This window comes from Notechis scutatus, chromosome 4 (genome assembly GCF_049901735.1).
Source record: "Notechis scutatus isolate UNSWTSFEM ecotype Mainland chromosome 4, rNotScu1.2, whole genome shotgun sequence".
Lineage (NCBI taxonomy): Eukaryota > Metazoa > Chordata > Lepidosauria > Squamata > Elapidae > Notechis > Notechis scutatus.
The window spans coordinates 88,625,888-88,647,668 of NC_142012.1; the positions used below are offsets into that span (position 1 = coordinate 88,625,888).

General features: G+C 43.4%; 2 protein-coding genes across 3 annotated transcripts in view; both read left to right on the forward strand.

Annotated features, from left to right (window-relative positions):
* The window catches only part of TSPAN15 (tetraspanin 15), a 40,958-nt gene extending 29,284 nt beyond the window's left edge, over nt 1-11,674 (forward strand). Inside the window, exons 6-8 of the mRNA XM_026672826.2 lie at nt 1,367-1,414; nt 9,924-10,040; nt 10,489-11,674. Coding sequence (XP_026528611.2) covers nt 1,367-1,414; nt 9,924-10,040; nt 10,489-10,644 — 321 coding nt within the window. The 3' untranslated portion in view covers nt 10,645-11,674. The remainder of the gene's footprint in view (nt 1-1,366; nt 1,415-9,923; nt 10,041-10,488) is intronic.
* FAM241B (family with sequence similarity 241 member B) overlaps nt 1-21,781 on the forward strand; it is a 223,850-nt gene that overhangs the window by 109,156 nt on the left and 92,913 nt on the right. The gene's annotated exons all lie outside the window — the stretch shown is intronic.

A 21,781-nucleotide genomic window follows, 5' to 3' on the forward strand; every position in this document is an offset into this window, starting at 1 on the left:
AATACAGCTGTAATCGTCCCCACTCATGGCTTTGGGTAGCTTCTCTCTTTGACAGAGGTTCTTCATCTTATTAGTGGACACTGGTGGTTTCTGAGACATTGAAAAATCCCTGTGACAGATATGGTAACCAGAATATTTATATGTGCTATGTTTTAGGAGCATATAGTAGCAGGGCACCCATGGGAGTAGGAAAATAAAGTCAAGGAGGTGTATGTGACTAAGAAATGGAAGGCCTGCCCCTTTTGATATGCATTGTATAAAAAAAACAAGCGGGGATTTAACTAAATGGTTGTGGCTGCCCTTTTGGCTTTTTTTGCTCTCCTGGAACAACTCTGGATACCGTAGTAGAAACTTTTAAATCACACTGAAGCTTGTGATATAAACCAAAAGATCTTTGTCTCACAACAAAGAAATACTGTCGAGGAAAAATATTTAAATTTATATATATATTCATTATAAATTTAAATTGATAAATTGATAATGACTATATATAAATAAATTGGACAAGCATGTTCCAAGTATGATTACTTGGAAGATAGTACTTAGGTAGGAAGGGGTTATTTGGGTACTATTGTTTGGGTACAAACAATTGACATGGGTGGAAATTGTGGTTTTTTTAAATAGATTCCCTTATTTCAGAAGGGTTAGTATTCAGAGTATAATCGCAAATAATTTGTAACTTACTTTGCTCAATTCAACTCATGTTATTGAGTGCTCTTGTTCAAGATTTAAATATATGGAACAACAAATCTGGAATTTTCAGGTGTATTCGGGGAAAGATTCATGGCTTAAACCTTTCACAAGCTGTTTTCAAGAGAAATAGTGGAAATCAAGTTTCTGGAGGAAAATGGTTGAATGGCCAAGTATGTACAGTAAATCAACAAACTGAAATGTACACTTAAACAAATATAGATGTCAAAGTTATGTATAAAAGCTGGAGCATTTGGATACTAATAAATTTTATCCCATTTACAATTAATTGTAATAATTTGAATGCAGGGAGGTTCCAAATATACTTCCTCTTGAGATATTAGAAACCTAAAATAATATTAAGAAAGTTAATAAAATTATTTTAAAAGATATTTAAAAACTTGGCAAAACTGAATAGTGATTTTTCACTTTTTAGTGTTTTTGTTAGCTATTTGAACATTAACAGAAAATGTCTTTCATACAAGTGAATATTTTTTACTCAAACTATAATACACATAATGGGTTTTAATTTTTCTTATTTCTTTACTTTTTACTTCAGGAAAAGTAAAAAAATGTGATTATGTTATAATTTTTATATCAAGTTGTAAAACAAGCTATGTAAATCTGTTCATATTACATTGTAAATAAATGTGTTTATATGTGTTTTTTCCTCCAGACAATGGTCATTAATACCATGTGTGGATATAAAATGATGACTGAAGAGGTAGGGAAATGAAATATTTAATATATATATATATATATATATATATATAAATTTAGCATTTTATAGTCAAAGCGTTCCCAGAAGTAACGTACGGCTGTGAGAATTGGACCATAAGGAAGGCTGAGTACCAAAGAATTGATGTTTTTGAATTGTGGTGTTGGAGAAGCTCTTTGATGGACTGCAAGGAGATCAACTCAGTCAATCCCAAAGGAAATCAACCTTGAAGGTTCTTTGGAAAGACAGATAGTGAAGCTGAAGCTCAGATATTCTGGTCACCAAATTAAAAGAGAGAACTCATTGGAAAAGACCTTGATGTTGGAAAGGATAGAAGGCAAAAGGAGAAGGGGATGGCAGAGGAAGAGATGGTTAGATGGTGTCATTGATGCAGAGAACATGGGGCTGGGCAAACTCGAGGCAGTGGAGAACGGCATAGTCCTTGGGGTTGCGAGAAATCAGACAGGACTTAGTGACTGAAGAACAAAATTTAGCACTTAACAATTTTAAGGATGGCTAACTTTATGCATTTTTAAAGGGGATAATAGCCATCCACTACTTTCTTTTGTCTTGTGCTCTTTATTTTGTTTTGGCAAATACACCCACAAAAAGGACAGTACATAAATTCCAATGTTCTTTGCGATTAAAAGCTTGATAAAAATACTGGCTTCATGGAAAGAAGAACAGGACAAAATCAAGGAGAACAGGACAAAATGCAAGGCACATCCAGATTTTGAGAGGTAGTGTGGGATAGCATTTAGTTTTAATTGCTACTATATAAATAATATCAGCCATAAAACAAGGAGTGAATTGCACATCCTTTCTCGTATCCCTTCATGATTTAAAATTAGGACCCTTAAATAAAATGCAAATACAATTTGAATTAATAAAATATTATTCATGTCAAATAACGTAAAAGTTTTATTAGGTAATGGCCTATGGATTTCTCTAGTCAGGTTTATTTATTTATTTTATTTGTCAAGCGATTATAAGACAACAGGTATAAGTATAAACATAGTTATAGTATAAACTACATACATAGTTATGAATACATGAAATGGATACATATAAGAAAAATAAAAAGATTGCAATGCATTTTACCTCTCATCGTTGTTTAATATTATAATACTGACCACGGTATCTTCTATAAAGATTGGGAGTCAGAGGCATCGTGCTGCTCCTCAGTTCTTGTGGTGGTGCTAGGGGAGTCAGCATGGCGGGTGCTCAATTGTGGGGTGCCTCAAACTCAAGTCTCTCTCCCCTCCTACTATTTAACATCTACACCAGGGGTGTCCAACCTTGGTAACGTTAAGCCTGGAGGACTTCAACTCCCAGAATTCCCCAGCCAGCTTTGCTGGCTGGGGAATTCTGGGAGTTGAAGTCCTCCAGGCTTAACGTTACCAAGGTTGGACACCCCTGATCTACACGAAACCACTGAGAGAAGTCATCCATTAGTTTGAGGCGAAGCACCATCAGTATGATGACACACAGTCTTATAGCTGGAGAGCTGGTAGAAATCTTGATTTGTCTTCCATAATTTTCATAACATCCACGTGCAATATGAAGCTGTCCAGGTATGCCCATTATCTCAAAGTGCCAGGTGGAGGAATGCTTTCTAAGTATAAAAAAAAATAAGTTGGCCTGAATGGAATTCCTTGGAGAGGAAGTTCTACAAGAAAGGTGGTAATCAAAGCCACTCTTGCGATTTTGCTGTTTCCCCAACACATCAGTCTAAAATGGCCAAATAGAATTTGGTCATGGGCACTCAGAAGTCTCAGCCATGCCAAGCCTTGTCTCAGGGAAATCTGCTTGTTAAAAAGCAGAGTGGCCCCCATGTGGCCCAGGGGCTGGCCAAAAGACTGGATTTAGGCACACAGCCATCCAACCTTCCAGCACAGAGGGCAGCCAGATGCTCTTCTGAGGGACTTAGGGGCCAGCCAACTTATCTCTTTGCCTGCAATGGGGGAGAGCAACGAGAGGAAAGCTGGCTGTGTCCAGAGAAAGAGAGAGTCCATCTTGGGTCCCAGCAGGCTGAAGGGCCGCGTCAAGAACCTCGCAGGAGAGCCGGAGATGGGTTTTCCTTGCCCAGCTGGGAGGCTTTCCTTTCTTTTCCGGGAAGAGTAGAGCCCCTCAGCCTCGGACCCCTGCCCTGGCTGCCTTCCTGCCTCCTGTTGGGCCCCCAAAGCTCCTTGCCTTGAACGGAGGCGCGAAGCCTCCAGGGATTCTTAACAGTTCTTGCCAATTCTCCCTCGAGCCGCTCGGAGCATCCAGAGACTGGGATGTGCTTCCGAGTCCTCTTCTTGCAGGCTGAGCTTTAGATGAGGAAACGCTCCGCCCCCTCACGTGACATCGCGGAGCGCTCCTCCCCAGTCTTTTGCTCAGCCTCGAAGAGTCAGGCTGTGTGTTAGAGAGCTCCTTGGCTGATCGCAGATTTCCTTCCTATTTCACTTTCTGATAAGGTTTGCCTTCTTTCTCCTCCTGCGCAAAGGGTCTGGACTTAAGGGAAAATTTTCCCTCGTCCCTGAGACGAAGCTGCGGGCTCGCAGCGCGTTAGCGCCCCCCATCCTTATCAGATCGCATCGCTGCCTCCGCGTTGCCTCGTGGCACGCGTTGTTTTTCTTTCATTTACTGCTGGATTCCCCCCACCCCAAACGCCGACCGGGAGGGTTATTGCCCCTAAGGCCCTAGGCGTGCCGAGCTGACCGGCAAAGCCCTCCTTTTCCGTCCCGAAGGCGTCCCCGACGGTTCAGCTCGCGGTCGCCATTTTGGCTCCGCCTCGTGGTCGGGCGCCTTTTTTCTGATTCTAGCTGCGGTGAATTAGAGCCCCAGGCCTTGGGTCAGAGCTTTGCTGCCCATTTCTTTCTACCTGGCTCGCTCTTTTATTTTAGTTGGCCTCCCGCAGTCCGTTTCGGGCGAAGTTGCAGCCCCCTCCGGTTTTGTTTTCCCTTGTCTGGAGGCCTGCTGCCAGAGGCCCTCTCTTCTACATAGGCCTCAGGCGTTTATTTGACTGATCCGGCCTGTACTGAGATACCAGTTACTGCTACTGTTCGAGAATAAAAGGAATATATTTGCAAAATAATAATAATAATAATTTCTGTTTTTTTGTACAGTAATAATTTTTTTCATAGATATATAGACACTTACGGATAACCTGTATATATATTGCGTACAAAAAAAAAAAAAAAAAAAAAAAAAAGAGAAAAAGATAAAAGAACAAACAAAAAGAAATCAAAGGAATTACAAATAGAGTATCTATTTTTTCCTGTACATACTATATTATTCAGATACCTCACTGTTATCTCTGTACACTACAAATTCCAAAAGGGAGAGGGCCAGCTTCACCTTCACCCGGCCTCATCCAGGCCTATTCTGGGCGAGCCAACCGCCTTTGCTAGTATTGTTACCTAACATGGCAGACGACAATCCATCTAAACGTCCTTCTTTGAAGGCTAAAGCAAAGTCCCACTACTTGCGCAGGCAGGACAAGGAACCTAAGGGCTCCAGACAGGACAAGGAACCTTCCAAGGCCGCACAACGTGACGCCTGAGGCGCCACAAAGCGTTAGAAAAAGAGTTCGACCGGCGTTCAAGGGAGTCCCGCTCGGAGACGCCTATACCTCCTCCTCCAACCCCTTCTACCTCTGCTCTACCTCTCCCCTCAGACCCTTCTTCCCTACCTAGGCGCAGTTCGCTTCAGGGTCTTCCGACCCCGGACCTCCGACCAGACGGACCCCGAAGCCACCTTTACACCCACAGCCGCTGGTCTGCGCCAGGATGAACCCTCTACCTCCGAGGTTCCACCTCACATCAAGGCTTGGATGGAATCAGCCATCCGCCAGGGCATAGCAGAGGCACTACAACACGTGTCCAGATCAGGTTTCTCTCCGCGAGCCTCTGAACACGATTCGTTATCACTCAGATCCCTTCCACAACCGGTCCCCCAACTGATCAGGTACTCTCTCAGAGGGATAGCCCTCCACCGGTTGGGGCCCAGATGGAGGAGGAAGGGGACTTTGGGGATTTCAGGGAGGAGGAAGAGGATTCCCGGATGGGATCCTCCCGCTATAGTGAACCCTCTTAGAGGCTGACATCATGGAGGGGAGATGTCGGAGGACGAGGTCCTTCCCTCGACCAACCCACCTTTGGGGGCTGTTCAAACCACATATGTTCAAGTCCCTCCTCCTTAAGGCCAAGAATGTATCTGGCCTTCTTCCCCAGTCCCCTGCTGAACCCCCCAGTCCAAGAGGGCCCAGAAGACTCCATTTTCACCCAACCAGTGGTGGAAGCCGAGGTCATCCCATCCCCTCCCATCTTCGTAGATCTGGTTGCAAAGCAACTTACCTCCTCAGGGACACCTCCTGCTCCATCTAGCCAAGACAAGAGATTCTTCAATCTCGATGCGGCTCTGTCTAACCTTCTGAATATCCCGGAGGTTGATGACCCCATTGTGGGTCTAGCTTCTTCCTCTTCCCTAGTGAGGCCCTAGAGGCCTTAAAGCCTGAGGACAGGCGGGCGGAGCTGGCGCTGCGTGGGGCCCACCTATCTGATGCCTGGGCCATTAAATCGGCTACGGCCGCCTCATTTTTCACCAGGTCTTCCATCCGCTGGCTACGTCAGCTCAAGGACCACATCCCTGCTTCCAATCTGAGAGCTCACCAGGATATAGCGGTTAGTGGCTGCAGCCGAGTTCTCGGCTGACGCCACTTACCAGTCGGTAAAATTTTCTTCCAGAGCCATCACGTCGCACGTTTCGGCTCGCCGCATGCTATGGCTCAAACACTGGCAGGCGGACGTAAAGAATAAGGTCAAGCTGGCCACTGCTCCCATTACGGAGACAAACTGTTTGGCCCAGCTTTGGAACCACTGCTGGTCGAGGGCCGCAGTAAGAGAAAGTATTTGCCCTCCCTTTTTCGAAGATCGGAGACCAGGGGCCCCCAGCCCTTTCGGAGGAGCTTCCCCGCCCCTTCTACCAACCCCCTTCCCGCCCAGATACCTAGACCTCCTTCCTTCCGGTCCCAGGACCGCCGGGACCCGGGTGACAGAACCAGGCGCGGTGGCGGCTACAAGAGACCATTCCGGGGATCGGGAGAAGGCCCTACCGTAGAAGGTAGATCCTCTTCCTCCCCTCCCCATTGGCGGCCGCCTCAGCCACTTCGCCGCCCAATGGGACATATCCACCTCCGATGCATGGGTTAGGGACACAATCAGGTTTGGTCTCGCCCTGGAGTTCAGGTCCGCCCCCTGATTGTTTTATCCCATCCCCTCAAGGGATCCCTCCAACGGGCTCTAATGGATGCAGCCATCCATCATCTTCTTGACATCCAGGCCATTCAACCTGTCCCTCCGGCCCAGAAGGGAAAGGGTTTTTACTCCCCATCTCTTTGTGGTGCCCAAACACTCTGGGGTTGGAGAGCCATCCTAGACTTGAAACGGCTCAACCGTCACCTCATCCAGCGTAGATTCAAGATGCACACCTTGCAATCAATTCTCTTAGGCACCAGGCGGGAGACTGGTTATCTTCCATAGATCTGTCGGAGGCATACCTCCACATTCCAATCAGGCCCTCCCATTACAAATTCCTCAGGTTCTGCCATAATAACCTTCATTATCAATACGTGGCCCTACCCTTCGGTCTGGCTTGGCCCCCGGACCTTCACCAAGGTCCTGGCGGCCCTGGCGGCCCATCTCAGGACCGTTCCCGTCCGCCTCCACTGCTACTTGGGCGATATTCTTATTCTCTCCCGTCCAAATCCCAGGCAGTCAGGGATACCAGGGTCACCCTCTCCGCCTTACGGGCACACGGTTTTCTAGTCAATTGGCAAAAGAGCCAACTTACCCCTTCTACTCGAATTAACCACTTGGGGGCCATAATTGATTCGGTGTCACAGAGAGTTTTCCTCTCTCCGGAGAGGTTCCTTAGCATTCAAGCCCTGGTCAATCAGATCAGGCGTTCAAGGAGGGTGGCCTTGTTGGACCTCTCTAAATTGTTGGGCAAAATGGTATCATGCATCTCCATTATTCCCTGGGCTCGTCTACACAGCAGATCCCTCCAATGGTTCCTGCTCCCGTTCCAACGATCCGGAAGAAGCAACTCGAGGGTCAAGGTCAGGGTCCCTCCAAGGTCCTCACGTCTCTTCTCTGGTGGACCAATCCCGCCATCAACAGAGGCCACCTATTCGCAGAACCTCAACGACTCACCGTCACTACGGACGCAAGCCTATCCGGTTGGGGCGCTCATCTCGACTTCGATCTCTGCACAGGGCAAATGGTCGCTGACCGAGCAGGGGTGCAGCATCAATTGGCTAGAGCTTCACGCCGTCCTTCTGGCCCTGCGCAGCTTTCCTCAGATCCGCAATCATCACGTTCTCGTGCTCACGGACAACGTCACGGCCAAGGCCCATATCAACAAGCAAGGGGCACCCAGTCCATCCAGCTAATGAGGAAGCGGCGCCTTTGCCGCTGGGCAGAATCCAACCTCCTATCTTTAAAAGCCGAACACATCTCCGGAGTAGACAATACTCAGGCGGACTGGCTGAGCAGGGCCACGGTGGACCAGGCGGAATGGCGTCTCCATCCATCCCTTTTCGAGGAAGCGTCCAGAATATTCGGCCTTCCGGTGGTGGACCTCTTCGCTTCCCGACCAACACTCAGCTTCCACGGTTCTTCTCCCGGTATCCGTCTCACAGGTCGGAGAATCACAACGCTCTGCGTTGCCCATGGCCCCAGGGCTCCTATATGCCTTCCCTCCGCTCCCGTTAGTTCCCAGAGTAGTTCAAAAACTCATTCAGGAGAGGGCAGAACTTCTCCTGGTGGCTCCCTATTGGCCCAGGCGACCGTGGTTTGCAGATCTCCGCATCTTATCAGTAGCGCCCCCATGGAGGATCCCCCGGACAAGGTCTCCCTCTCTCAGGGGCCCCTTCTGCATCCGAGCCTCAATGGCTCCAGTTAGCCGCCTGGAGGTTGAGCGGATCCGTCTGACTTCTGAGAATCTTTCAACTCAAGTCATCGACACTATTTTGGCGCCAGGCGCCCTTCCACCACACATTTATGATGCCACTTGGAAAGGGTTCTGCAAGTGGTGTAGCGGTCTCAGGTTAATCCCCTCTCTCCCTCGGTGGCACAGATCCTGGAATTTCTTCAGGAGGGTCTTCGCAAGGCTCGCACCTAACACCCTGAGGCGGCAAGTTTCTGCTCTCTCAACCGTGGTCTCCTGTGATAACTACGGTTCCCTTTCTCACCACCCCAGGGTTAGATCTTTCCTTAGGGCGCCACCAACCTGTGCCCTCCTACCGTTCTGGTTCCCCACATGGGACCTCAACAAGGTCCTCGTTTCTCTTACACGTCCCCGTTCGAGCCTTTGAGGGAGTCATCCCTGCAGTTTCTCACCTTCAAGGTAGTTTTTCTAGTAGCTATTACTTCTGCTCGTCGAGTTTCGGAATTAGCAGCTCTGTCAGTCAGAAGCGATCTATGCGTGTTCCACGCAGACCGGGTGGTCCTTCGTCCTGACCCTACCTTTCTACCCAAAGTTAACTCTCCCTTCCATAGGTCACAGGAACTGATTTTACCAAATTTCTGCCCCAGGCCCTCCAGGGGCAGGGAGGTCCTCTGGCACACCCTAGATGTTAGAAGGGCCTTGCGTATTTATATTAAGCGCACTCAATCCATGCGAAGGTCGGAATCCCTCTTCCTATCCTTTCAACCCAGGTCAATGGGGCTTAAGGTTTCCCTTCCACCATCAGTCGCTGGATCAGGGCTACTATTGCGAGGTGCTACCTTTCCCATTCTCTGCCCGCTCCGGGTGGGATAACCGCCCATTCCACCAGAAGTGCAGCCACCTCGGCGGCCTGGGCCACACAAGCCCCCATCGCTGACATTTGTCGGGCAGCCACCTGGTCCTCTCCGTCCCGTTTATCAGACATTATAAAATAGATACGTACGCCTCAGCGGAGGCCTCTTTGGCCGACGGGTCTTACAGAGGGTCATCAGTGATCCGGAGGGGCCTTCGGGCCAGACGGAGTCCCACCCGTAGGACAGCCCAGCTTTGGTATGTCCCAGTCTCTGGATGCTCCGAGCGGCTCGAGGGAGAATGGGCGTTGGTTCTTACCTGATACGCCCCTTCTCGGCGAGCCGCAAGGAGCATCCAGCCCCACCCTAATTTCTCCGTCTGGTGGGGGCTCTTTCTTCAGCCAAGGAGCCAATAGTAGATTAGAAAGAATCAATAACCTCTCTTCTCGTTATCGCAAAAACTGGGAGGCGCTCCGCGATGTCACGTGAGGGGGCGGAGCGTTTCCTCATCTAAAGCTCAGCCTGCAAGAAGAGGACTGGAAGCACATCCCAGTCTCTGGATGCTCCTTGCGGCTCGCCGAGAAGGGGCGTATCAGGTAAGAACCAACGCCCATTCACTCCAATAGTGGGTGGTCTGCACAAAATGTACTAGAGCTGTAGGCAATTAAGAAAGGGGAAAGCCATTTGCTTTCCCTGCATTGTTAACAAGGTTGTAATTCATTCCTTTACAGCGCCTGAGTGTTCAGCACATCATATATGTCAGAGGATGTACAAATGCTGTATTCATTTGGTTTACGGACAACTATGCTATCATGGCTGGAATTTTGCTGGGTATATTGCTTCCACAGGTAACTCTTTTTCTAATACAGACAGAGTATTGCCCTTCCTTCCTTCCTTCCTTCCTTCCTTCCTTCCTTCCTTCCTTCCTTCCTTCCTTCCTTCCTTCCTTCCTTCCTTCCTTCCTTCCTTCCTTCCTTCATCTGAATCTGGGTCTAGATTCCACCACCTCCTTTTGCCCAGGTTGCTAGGTGGGCAAGGAATCCTGAACCACAGATTGCTGCAGCGTCCTGCCTGGTCAGGAACCTCTCCTGATCATAGGAGAACCAGCTAGAACTCACAACTCTTACTCGGCATCATTACTTCTTTGGGCTTTGCGTAATGTTCCATGATACAGTGTCAAAGTTGGACAAATCATAGGTTCTTGCTGTCCCCTGAAGGGCTATTAGATGACAGGGGAGGACAAGAGGAGAAAACAGATTGTCTGGGAACAATTTTGTTTGTTTGCTTGCTTGACAGTTTTTTGGAGTGTTGATCACTTTGCTGTACATCACCCGAGTAGAAGACATAATTATTGAACACAAGCGGAATGACACACTGCTTCAAGGAAGGAGGAGACAGAGCGATGATTATGAGCCAGCTGGAGCTGGGTGCTGTATGTGTTTTCCTGAGTAACACCAGGTTGCCCTTGGAACAAGACTAACAGTTAATGTCCCCTTGCACTGTGCCTTGAATGTAAACTTGAATGGACTGTGATTTGTAAGTAATAGATGACAGACGTCCTGACACTTTCCAGACATCATTAATAGAAGGTATCTCTACATGTCCCTTATTACAGTGAGATTTGTTCCTATGTTGAAATCTGTTTTCTTTTGTGACATCCCAACAAATCTAACCAGTTTCCTGCTGTATGATAATCCAGGAGAGAAATAATAGTAATTTATTCTAAGGTAATTATTATATACAAATTGACTTTATACTTAATTGAACAGTATATATAACAAGATGAAATTAAACTTTTTCCCCATTACTGCTAGAATATGGCAAGTCAACCAGTGCAGGAAATGTTTCACAAATCCAGATGTATTGATTACTCACCATAAAATGATTCTGTGCCACCACACTTCTTTTTTTTTTTAATGAAAGGATAATATATCTGGTTCCTATATATTATTACTTGGGTGAATTCTTACTTTTCTAAAAACTTGGGCTTGCTGCAGTGTTGTTTTTAAAATGAGCATAATTTTCAAGCTCCTCGTGCAGATTACATAATCACCACTGCAAATACTGTAATTTTCTGGAAATAATCTAATGTGAAGTCTTGTGTAGGAGTCTAGGTAAACACAGTTAACTTTCCAATTCTTTCTGTGTTGATTCCTAGACAATGAAGTATTTTAAGGAACTGGTTTTTATCCTTGTGCAATCAACTTTTCATGCTGCTTTATTAGCAGATAACTGGGAATTTTGGGGAGCCTTTGCTGTGCCTTTTGTACATTCCTGATCTAATCCACTGTGTGATCACTTTGTTAACTAAAAGCTGCTTATTTTGATGCCAATTTTTAAATGTCTGTTTTTACCTGTATGGAGTTTCATATATTTGATATCCCTAATTAATATATTTTTCTTCTGTTTCTAAAGAGAATTCAGGGGTGTACAGATGTGCCACTGAAAAATTATATTGTTTACATGAAAAATAAAAGTTATGGTTTTGTAAAATAAAAATATAATTTTTTCGCTATGGAGTTGGGGAAACTGAATGGGTCTCCTGGAATAAAATGTTTCTGTCCTTTTTAAAGGCAGTGATAGTTCTCCCTCTGCAAAAAGTTAGCCTAGAAATGTTGCATGTAATTGATTAATATCAACAAGACATACATTATTGCAACAGCATTCTCTAGTCAACAGTTTTAATAAGTAAAATACATTTTTCTCGGTGTTGACATAAGTATGGCTAACCTTGTGTTCACTTTCTTCCTCAAGCCATACAAGCAAAAAGGTAATTTGACAGACCATTAACAAGTAGCAAATCAATTCTAAAATATAAGCTGTTAGAGAACAGATTTTGTTCATATTAATCTGTTGTGAGCGCTCATTCAAAGGATGTCTTTTCCAATTGCTTTATTCTGAAGAGTTGGAAGTGAGAAAAAACCAAGGGGCTAAATCTCAAGTGTAATCTTTGCTCCCCTCCTCTGAATAAAAGTTTGACTAAAAGATGAAAAAGAAGGCGGAGCCTCCTCGCTGATGGACCATAGATCGCGACTCTCTGTGGCTATGGTCCGTGCTCTTTTGTTGGAGAGCCCCGATCCTTATGATTAGGGGCTGAAGCTGACTTGGAGGGGCAGCGGAGTAAGGGGAAGCCGCAAGCCAGGTTGAGGGGAGCCGCATCTCCCCCCCAGGCTTGGTCTTTTTCCCCCCGAAGATGACTGCAGCGGTGGTTTAAAATGGCCACCCCGAAGAGGAGGACTCAGCTGGATTAAGATTTGTGCAGGAGGGAAGAAAGAGGTGGAAAGCATCTGAACCGGGACAACTGGACAATACAACTAAACAAAAGTACCCCGGGATTAAGGTAACATGGAATTTTTAAGAAAAGAAAAGTGAGAGGTGAAATTATAAAGGGACAGGGGAAAAAAAAGAAAATATTTTTGACAGCTAAGCGGGGCTTCGAACCGGGAAAGGAAGAAGCTGGAACTAAAGATTTAACTAAATTGGACTAAAATATTTTGGGAATAAACAGGCATAAAATAAAGCTGGACTTAAGATTGTCAAAAAATAATAATAATAAGGTTTACAAATTGGAGACTGGACTGTGCTGGAATATTGAGGTTCGAAAAACCCTAAATAAAAAAATAGGGGAAACAGGTGAAGACTTTGTATAATGGAGAGTGCCACCTTTTGACAAAAACTTGAGCTCAAACAAAACGGAAAGCATCCTGTTTCTGAATGAACTTGTGTGGATATAACATTAAAGAAATATTGAAACAAAGTAAGAATCTCAGAAAGTGAAAGCAGAACCAGAATAAAGGAAAAAGCAAAGAAAGACTGACTGTGGGATTGATTGATGTTTTTGGTATAGACCCTCGGCTGGAATAACTGAGAACTTTAGAAAATTGAAAGAAGAAAGAAGGAAAGTAAAAGTGTTTTTTTTGTGGACTTCAACGATCATAAAATATAAGAGTATGTGATGATATCTCTTCGGGAATTAAAAATGGAACTTAAAAATATGAGAGAATTACTACAGGAAAGAGGCAAATCATTTTGCTCTGTGTTAGAAAAAATGGAAATGGTGATTGAAGAACAAGAAGAAAGAGCTTCAGAGGAGGAGGAGTCGACTCAAGGAGAAGACATTTCAAATAGACAATTAACACAAAGAATACTACAAAGAAGTGGGGAAAGAAGGAAGGTTAAAAAGTTGAGATTTAAGAAGGCAATCAAAAGGGGGAATACCTGTGAAGCAGGAAAGGCAGAAAGACCCAGCAGAAAAAGGGAAAGGAAGATATTAAGAAAAGGAGGGATATAAACTGGAATGAGAAAAGATATGGGGAAAAGAGGGGGAGGAGAAGCAGTAAGAAACAGGTGCATGAAATAAAGAAATACGGAAATAGTAAAATGTTGAAAAGAAATTGTTTTTTTCAGAGATAATGGTTGATGAATTAAAAAGGGGATTCTGCAGGGTGATAAGGGGTAATAAGAATATTTCTGCAATTAAAAATATTTAGAAAATAGGGTAATATACATACTGATAACTCTTATTAAAAATCAAGGGGGGAAAATATGCTGCGGAATCCAAATGAAAAGATGTAATGATTATTACTGTAACTTCTTAAAAATAATGGTTTATTGGGAATCAAGATGAGGGAATAAAGGTATATTTTAATCATTGAGGTGTCACACTCAAAGCAGGAAAAGGGGGGAAACCTATACTTTTTTTTTTTAGGGTTAAAATTTGTATTAATCTAGAATTTATAAAAAGAATGTGTAATGGAAAGGGAATATGACAGACTAAAGAACCAACTAAATTAATAAGTTAACATAGACTATTAAAAGCAAGGAGAGACATTGGTAACTATTATTATTATTATTATTATTATTATTATTATTATTATTATTATTATTATTATTATTATTATGCAAACATTTATTTTTAAAATAAATATTAAAGGATTATATTTGAAATAATTGAAATGAAACAAAAAGATGTTTCAATTGAGATTAATGAAAGAGGCTAGAATTAATGTGTTTGTTTCTCTCCTTACTGAAAATTTGGAATGGAAAAGGTAATAATAGAATTAAGTATGCAAATATGAATGTATAATTGCTGTCATATTTGTATGTAAAGGTGATGACCCGAAAATATGTTGTCCGCTAAAAAGAGATTTTTGTTTTTAATGTGAAAAAATGAATAAAATTTGTTAAAAAAAAAAAAAGTTTGACTAAAACATGAAAAAAGGCACTCTCTGCATGTATTTTACCTGTAGACATGTAAAGATGAGATGAAATAACAGAATAAAAGAACTAATTTGCAACCAAATTGCCAAGCTCGGAGCTCAAAGCAACAACATAACCAGTGGTGGGATTCAAATATTGTTGCTGTTATATGTTTGCATACTTACCTATGATGGGTTGGTCCGTGGTGGCGGGAGATTTGAAGAGCTGTCATTGGCCACAAGCCGCGAGCAGCCGGCTATAAAAAAGGCTGCCGCAGTTTCTCCGTGTTCAGATCCTAGAGGAAAATAAAAAGAGAAAAAAAGTCAACTGGCTCTTGAGTCTCTTTTCCCACAATGCAACACAGGCGACGTGGGTGGGATTCTGAGACAAAGGAGCCCAGTTGAGCACGTGGCAACAAGGACCGAGCGAGACAAAATGGCCGGGAACAACTCGCCACCTGCACCATTCAACCCAACAAATGAGGACTGGGAATCCTACATCAACCGATTCCTCATGTTCCTAGAGGGGAGCAACCTCCAAGGAGTATCCGAAAATAGAAAGAGAGCAGTTTTCCTCACCCATTGCGGTCCCGCAGTATTCAAAATGGCAAAGGCATTAGCAGCACCCACCAATGTAAAGATGATGGTGTGGACGGACCTAGAGAAATTACTGCGAGCCCACTACGCACCAACCGTTTCATGCCTCATAAAAAGACACGAATTTTATCGGCGCGATCAAAGGAAGACGAGAGCATTGGAGATTTTGTTGCAGCACTAAGAGACATTGGTGGAGCATGCGAATTTCTAAACATGGATAAAGCCATGAGGGACCGCGTGGTCCTCGGATTAAAGGACCATACACTACAGGGTCGACTACTAACAAGACCTAAGTTAACATTGAAGGAGGCAATAGAAGAAGCCACCGCAGCGGAAGCCACACACAAATCGGCAGCTACCATGTGACAAATGAATAAATTACCAAAGGAAACCCAAAAAGACACTAGTCAAACACACAATAAGACACCAGAGGAAACAAAAAAACCCACCACCACAACACACCATGAGGACATCGAATCCCTATCAGAAGACGAAGAGGAAGAAGAAGAGGTAAATCAACTCCAGTTGGAAAAAGGTAGACGGGAGCGACATGAAAGAAGGTCAGAATTCCGTTGTGCTGGGTGTGGAGGAAACCATCCATATTCCGAATGCCGTTTCTTCAATACTATTTGCAGATATTGTGAACGGCGGGGACACATAGCTAGGGCATGCCGAACAAGAAATAACTATGGCCCTATGCAAAGATGGAACACCCCCCCAGGGAGAGGGAAAAGCAAATAGGGAGCCGTTGGAGTCAAGAGAATAGAAACAAGCGATGGAAAGAAGCAAACAGAAAAGAGGAAACACATCAAACAATAACTATTGGGCACTCAAACTCAACCAATGCAAACAAGGTACTTGTACAAGTCACTATAGAAGGCCAGCCATGCGAGATGGAGGTGGACTCAGGCTCGTATTTATCAATGGTATCATGGAATACCCTAAAAGGACTAATACCTGATATAAACAAGAGAGAGCTCAAAATACAAAAGCTCACGCTAAAGGACTACCAGGGAAACAGGATTCCTGTAGTAAGTACCGGACACTTCAAGGTTAAATTCAAAAAACACACTAAAGTCCTCCCATTAACAATAGTCGACCGGGATTGACCCAGCCTGTTGGGACTCGAATGGTTTGCACCATTAGGAATCGGAGTAACCGGAATAAACAGCATTACTGAGACAGACTGGGAAGAGGACCTGATGAAAGAATTCCAGGACGTCTTCAACAGAGAACTGGGCAAGTACCGGGGGTCCCCTATCTCATTTAATTTAAATCCAAATATAGCTCCTATAAGACTAAAGTTGAGGTGAGTCCGTTTCGTGTTAAAACCAAAAATTGATGAACAATTAGATAAACTTATCGCACAGGGGGTATTAGAACCAATAGACCACGCAAGGTGGGAAACCCTAATTGTTACCCCTATTAAACCAGATGGGTCAGTACATATCTGCGGGGACTACAAAGCAACCCTTAACCACGCGCTACAGCAAAGCGCATACCCAGTCCTGGTGGTACAGCACCTATTACATTCTTTAGGGGGAGGTAAGATCTTCGTGAAATTGGACCTTGTGCAAACCTACCAACAATTACCAGTTGACTCAGAAACAGCGGAAGCACAAACAATTGTGACACACAGGGGGGCATTCAAATACAACAGACTGCAATTCGGAGTTAGCGTGGCCCCAGGGGTATTCCAGAGTTTAATGGAACGCCTATTGCAAGGAATAAAGGGGGTGGTACCATACTTTGACGATGTATTAGTATCAGCCAAGGACAAAGAACAACTGAAAGACCGCCTAAGGGAGGTCTTAAAAAAGTTTAAAGAGGCGGGACTTAAAGTAAAAAAAGAGAAGTGCCAAAGTCAAGAAGTGACAAAGTCGAATTTCTGGGATACCTTATAGACAAAGAAGGGATCCACCCCACTGAAAACAAAATCAGAGCAATAAAGGAAGCTCCCAGACCACATGGGGAGGGGTGTTATATATTTGCATACTTACCCATGATGGGTTGGTCCGTGGCGGCAGGAGATTTGAAGAGCCGTCATTGGCCACGAGCTGCGAGCAGCTGTCTATAAAAAAGGCTGCTGCAGTTTCTCCGCATTCAGATCCTAGAGGAAAATAAAAAAGAGAAAAAAAGTCAACTGGATCTCGAGTCTCTTTTCCCACAACGCAACAGTTGCCACCGGTTCGGTGGGCGTGGCTTAGTGGGCATGCTTTGCGTGCGTGCACACACTTTGCGTGGTGCCAAATGCGCACTTTGCGCAGGCACAGAGGTGTTTGTACAGACACCGAGGCGTTCTAACTTGCCTCCTGCAAGCCAGCACGATCCCGGTTGCTTCAGCAGCTGCCACGCGGCACTATTCTGTGCCGCACAAAGCAGCTGCGCTTCAAATTCAGCAGATAAAAGTGAGTATGGGAGCCCGGGCAGACGGGTGGGCCCAACAGCAGAGCCAGTAGAGAGAACCAGTTTGGTCTCCACTGTTCATCGCTCCTACCGGCTTGCCAGAACCGGGCCGAAGCGGTCGAATACCACCACTGAACATAACTATCAACCTGACTTACTAATATTCAAAGACATTTCAAAAGAACTAATGTTACCAGTGAACTATCCATGGGCAAGCAAAGCAAAAAGAAATTCTACCACACAAATTTCTCCAATGTTGTATATGCAGTTTTCCCACAAACATTTTTAATAGATTTCCTCTGACCGGTTTTTATGCAGTTGTCCATCATAAAACCTTTTGAAATATAAACTAATCATCTGTCCCAAGTATACATATTTTTATTCAAAATGTTGATGAGAAAAGTGCTTTTTTTTGCTCTTCATCATATGACAGAGTTTGATATGATAGACGGCACATTTTATGTCACATTTGTTTGGGATTTCTTTCATATCCCAGATCTAAGGTGCCTGTTACCTGCATTGGGGGATGACCAAGCTCTCCTTTCCTTTGCCCCCAGGAGTCCTCAAATTTTTGGAGATTTTCCCCATTTTTTATGAAGGTTGATTTATGCACCAGGACTTGAATGCAAACAAGTTCATTTCTTTTTAAGAGATAATTATTTTTTAGTACATTAAGGCTTCCAAGAGTCAGAGAAAATTGTCCCTACACTCTCCATCATCCCCCAACACGCAAAGCAGAATAGGCTGTAATTGAAGGAGTTAAAAAAAGGAGTTATTTTAACTCCTGATCTACCAGAGCAGTGTTTCTCAACCTAGGGCACTTTAAGATGTGTGGTCTTAAACCCCCATTTCCGCCCTCTCCAAGCATCTGTACTTTATTTTCAATCTTTTCTGTAAATTTCTTGGGTTGTGGCAATTCCCTTCTCTTGGTCCCTTGCTGTAACCAAGTGTATTAGTCTGAAAACCTAACAATAACCAGACAAACAGGAAATGCAGGCATTCCATATTTTGTACTGCATACTTCATTCTTTCCTTACTTGCTGTACAGGGTGTCAAACCTTGTCCACTTTATGATATAGGGAAGTTAACTCCTAAAATTCTCAAGCCAACATGCTAGCTAGGGAAGTTTAGGAGTTGAAGTTCACATAACTTAAAATTGTCACTGTTCTAGAGAATTCCAGGTAAATAGGGTGGTGGCTACCAAGACCCAGAAATGCTTAGAAACAAGTATCTTAATTCCTAACAAGTCAGAGCTCTTCAAACAGCCTGTTGTCATTTTGCTTTGGTGTCAAGAAGCCTTTGTCACTTTTTGAATACATCTTAGTTAAGATTGAGAAACAAGGACATAGATTATAGCTCCTAGATTAGAATATGTCACCACAAGAATAACGAGTGAAGTATATAGTTTATAATTAAATTGATGGTACTGCAATTCTGAAAAGAAGGGAGTTGGGGCAAACACTAAAAGTGAATGATGCAAGTGGAAATAAAATTCATTTTTTAGCTCAGCAAACCTTTCCCCCTTCCCAATCCTTAGCAAATTGTGGATCCTTTTAATGCTGTATCTGTAGATCATTTAATTCAGGTTAGCCTCTCCAGCATGGAATTGACATTATCAAGCCAAGCAACAATGAAGAGGACTAAAATCTACACCAAGGATTAAAATCCAACTGAGCTCATGATAAATCAAGCATTATAATGATCATAAGTGGGTGAAAATATTCCAGTTCTAAAATTCACAGCAGAAAATGATCTAAAAATAAAAGCAAAGACAATTCATGGCAGCTATTTTATTCACATTCATAATATTTTACAGAACAGAAACGTCTTCCAATCAAGCCAAAAGCAAGCATGGGACACTGCAGCTCTTGAGTCAAATAAAATAACATGCAAATATATATATCAGCAATTGACAAAGTATGAGTCATATTGAAGATGGTCACTTTTTCTTTGTAGTTTTAATAGCATTAGGGCTATTGGTAATAAAAATACATTAAGAAAATAGAATACCAGGAGTTAAACTAACAATGTAAGAACACACATGGAAACTATATGCCAATTATATAGAATTCAGTTACTCGGCTGGAGGAATGCCGAATACTGTTATTGGAATATATACATAAATATGGATTTGTATCGGGTTAGATCAATAAAGATAAAACTCAAAATATGACATGGAATTTAACAAAGGAACAAAATTCTGCAACCAATAGAGGTTTAACATTACAGTATTGCGAAACATGAAATACTAAGTACTTGACAAAAATGATTTCTTAAAAATAAATCAGGTATAATTTTTTCACAGGTGGAAAAAAATAAACTTATTTTGGTTAGGAAGAAGAACAACCATACAAAATGAATAGTTTACCAAGAACTTTCTTTTCCAAAATGATCCCAATACCTATTGAAAACAAGTTATAACGTGTTTGGCATAAACAGAAAAGGAACTACATATGGTCCAAAAAAAAAAAAAAGACCAAGATTTTACAACATTCAAAAATTGAAGTGGTTTAGTGGCTCCAAACTTGAAATATTATACCAGCTGATTGATATAGATTATATCTCCTTATGGTTAATTCTGTGGAGGACTTAAGGCACAAGTCTCCAAACTTGGCAACTTTAAGACTTATGGACTTCAACTTTCAGGATTCTGTCCACAAGTCTTAAAAGTTGCCAAGTTTGGGGACCCCTGATTTAAGATATGTCAGGATTGACAAAAACAAACAATTTATAGGAGAGCATGCAATAATATATTGCATGTCTTGAATAAATGTAGGAAAAGAATAAGACTACATTTTTTTTCCTTTCTTGCTTTCCTGTTAAATATTTTTTTTATTAAGAAAAGAACAAAGATATTCATTCACTCAGTGGAAACAACGAATTTGATGTAATCTTATTTTGCAATCTGAACAAAGGTGGCATCTCAGATTCTCATTTCACAACCAGCTAATTTGCTGGTTGTGCCTTACCAGACATGTGGAAGCCATATGATTCTGGTCCCCATAATACAGTATAAACCCTCCAGTGTCCAGTCTTCTGGGATGAACTGGGTTGGGTCCTGCCTACTTGAATGGGTTCCTCAGATGCAAGAATGGCCAGAAAGATATTTTAGAAGCTTGACTTCCAGTCCTTTTTTGCTGTTGAAGGGTTCCTGGACACTTAGATTGCTAATTCAACAAAACATTTTTGGATAGATTCTTCTGAAACGGGAAAGTCAAAGGTACAACCCATTCCAGTCCAAGCCTTGGGCCAATAACTTGAAGGTGCTGATGGGCCACAGCCTTGCTTCAATTCAGGTATGTGCTTGTTGGTACTCCAAGCTTTCACAGGAAATGTGTATATCGTCTACCATTTCTGGCTAAAGTCATCAAAGTTACCTACCAGAGAATCTGCTGCAACCAAAAAAGGAGTAGCCCATTTAGCAGCAGCTCTAGACAATCAAGTTGATTAGAATTCATTTGGGAGGTTTTTAGGCCATACGCTCAGATGGAATTTGGACCCTATGAGGTAAGCTGGAAAATGGTCCAGCAATTTATCAGATTTGTCTGGGTTGACCACCGAGCTTCTCTTGGGAGGAACAGGAGGAATGTGATCTTCAGGATTTGGCTGGTTTAATAGCTCCTGCTGCTGGGTGGCAGATGGAACCATTTGCTGGCTTGGCTGAGCATGTTCACCTGTGGGTTGCTCCATTGTAGTTTCAAATTATTATTTTTTTCACTCTCTCTCAGGCAGGAAAAGTATGTGCGTATGGATGGAATCAGTGGTTCTGTTTTGGGTTTCAAGTCACAAACGGTGGCTAGATTAAAGCAGCAATTTACTCAAGGCCAAGTAGACAACACAGAAAGGAACACACATCAAAATCAAAACAGTGTCTGGGATAAAAGCTTGCCTGGGTAGTTTCAGAGGAGAAACCAAAATTCAATCTGAGATTTGGAGCACCAAATCAGGTCTGTCAGCCAGTCCAACGTTCAGTTTCAAGGTTTGCTTCGCAGGAACTGTTGGAAGAAATATCCTTCTGGGTTCAATTCCAAGTAAGGAAGAAAGACACTGGAAACATGGTGACTACTTGGAAAGATGGTTTAATGGTGGATAGGATCACGTGGCTTGGGTGAAGAAAGAAGAGGAAAGGCTGATACGATGAGTGTGCCTGGTTTTATATCCTCTGTTGGGATTTGAATTGGAGCTTGTATTCTGATTGGTTGTCAAACTCCCATGGGGCCATGCAGGGGCAACTCTGTAGGCTGTCCTGGCTTGGTTGAGCCTTGCTGGATGATGATGTAATGAAAAGGGCCTTGAGCAATTCCCATAGCTCTACCTGGAGATCTTTGTTATGTAGAATATTCTGACCCAGGCCTTAATGGCCTGCACATTAACAAAGGAGGGGGTGA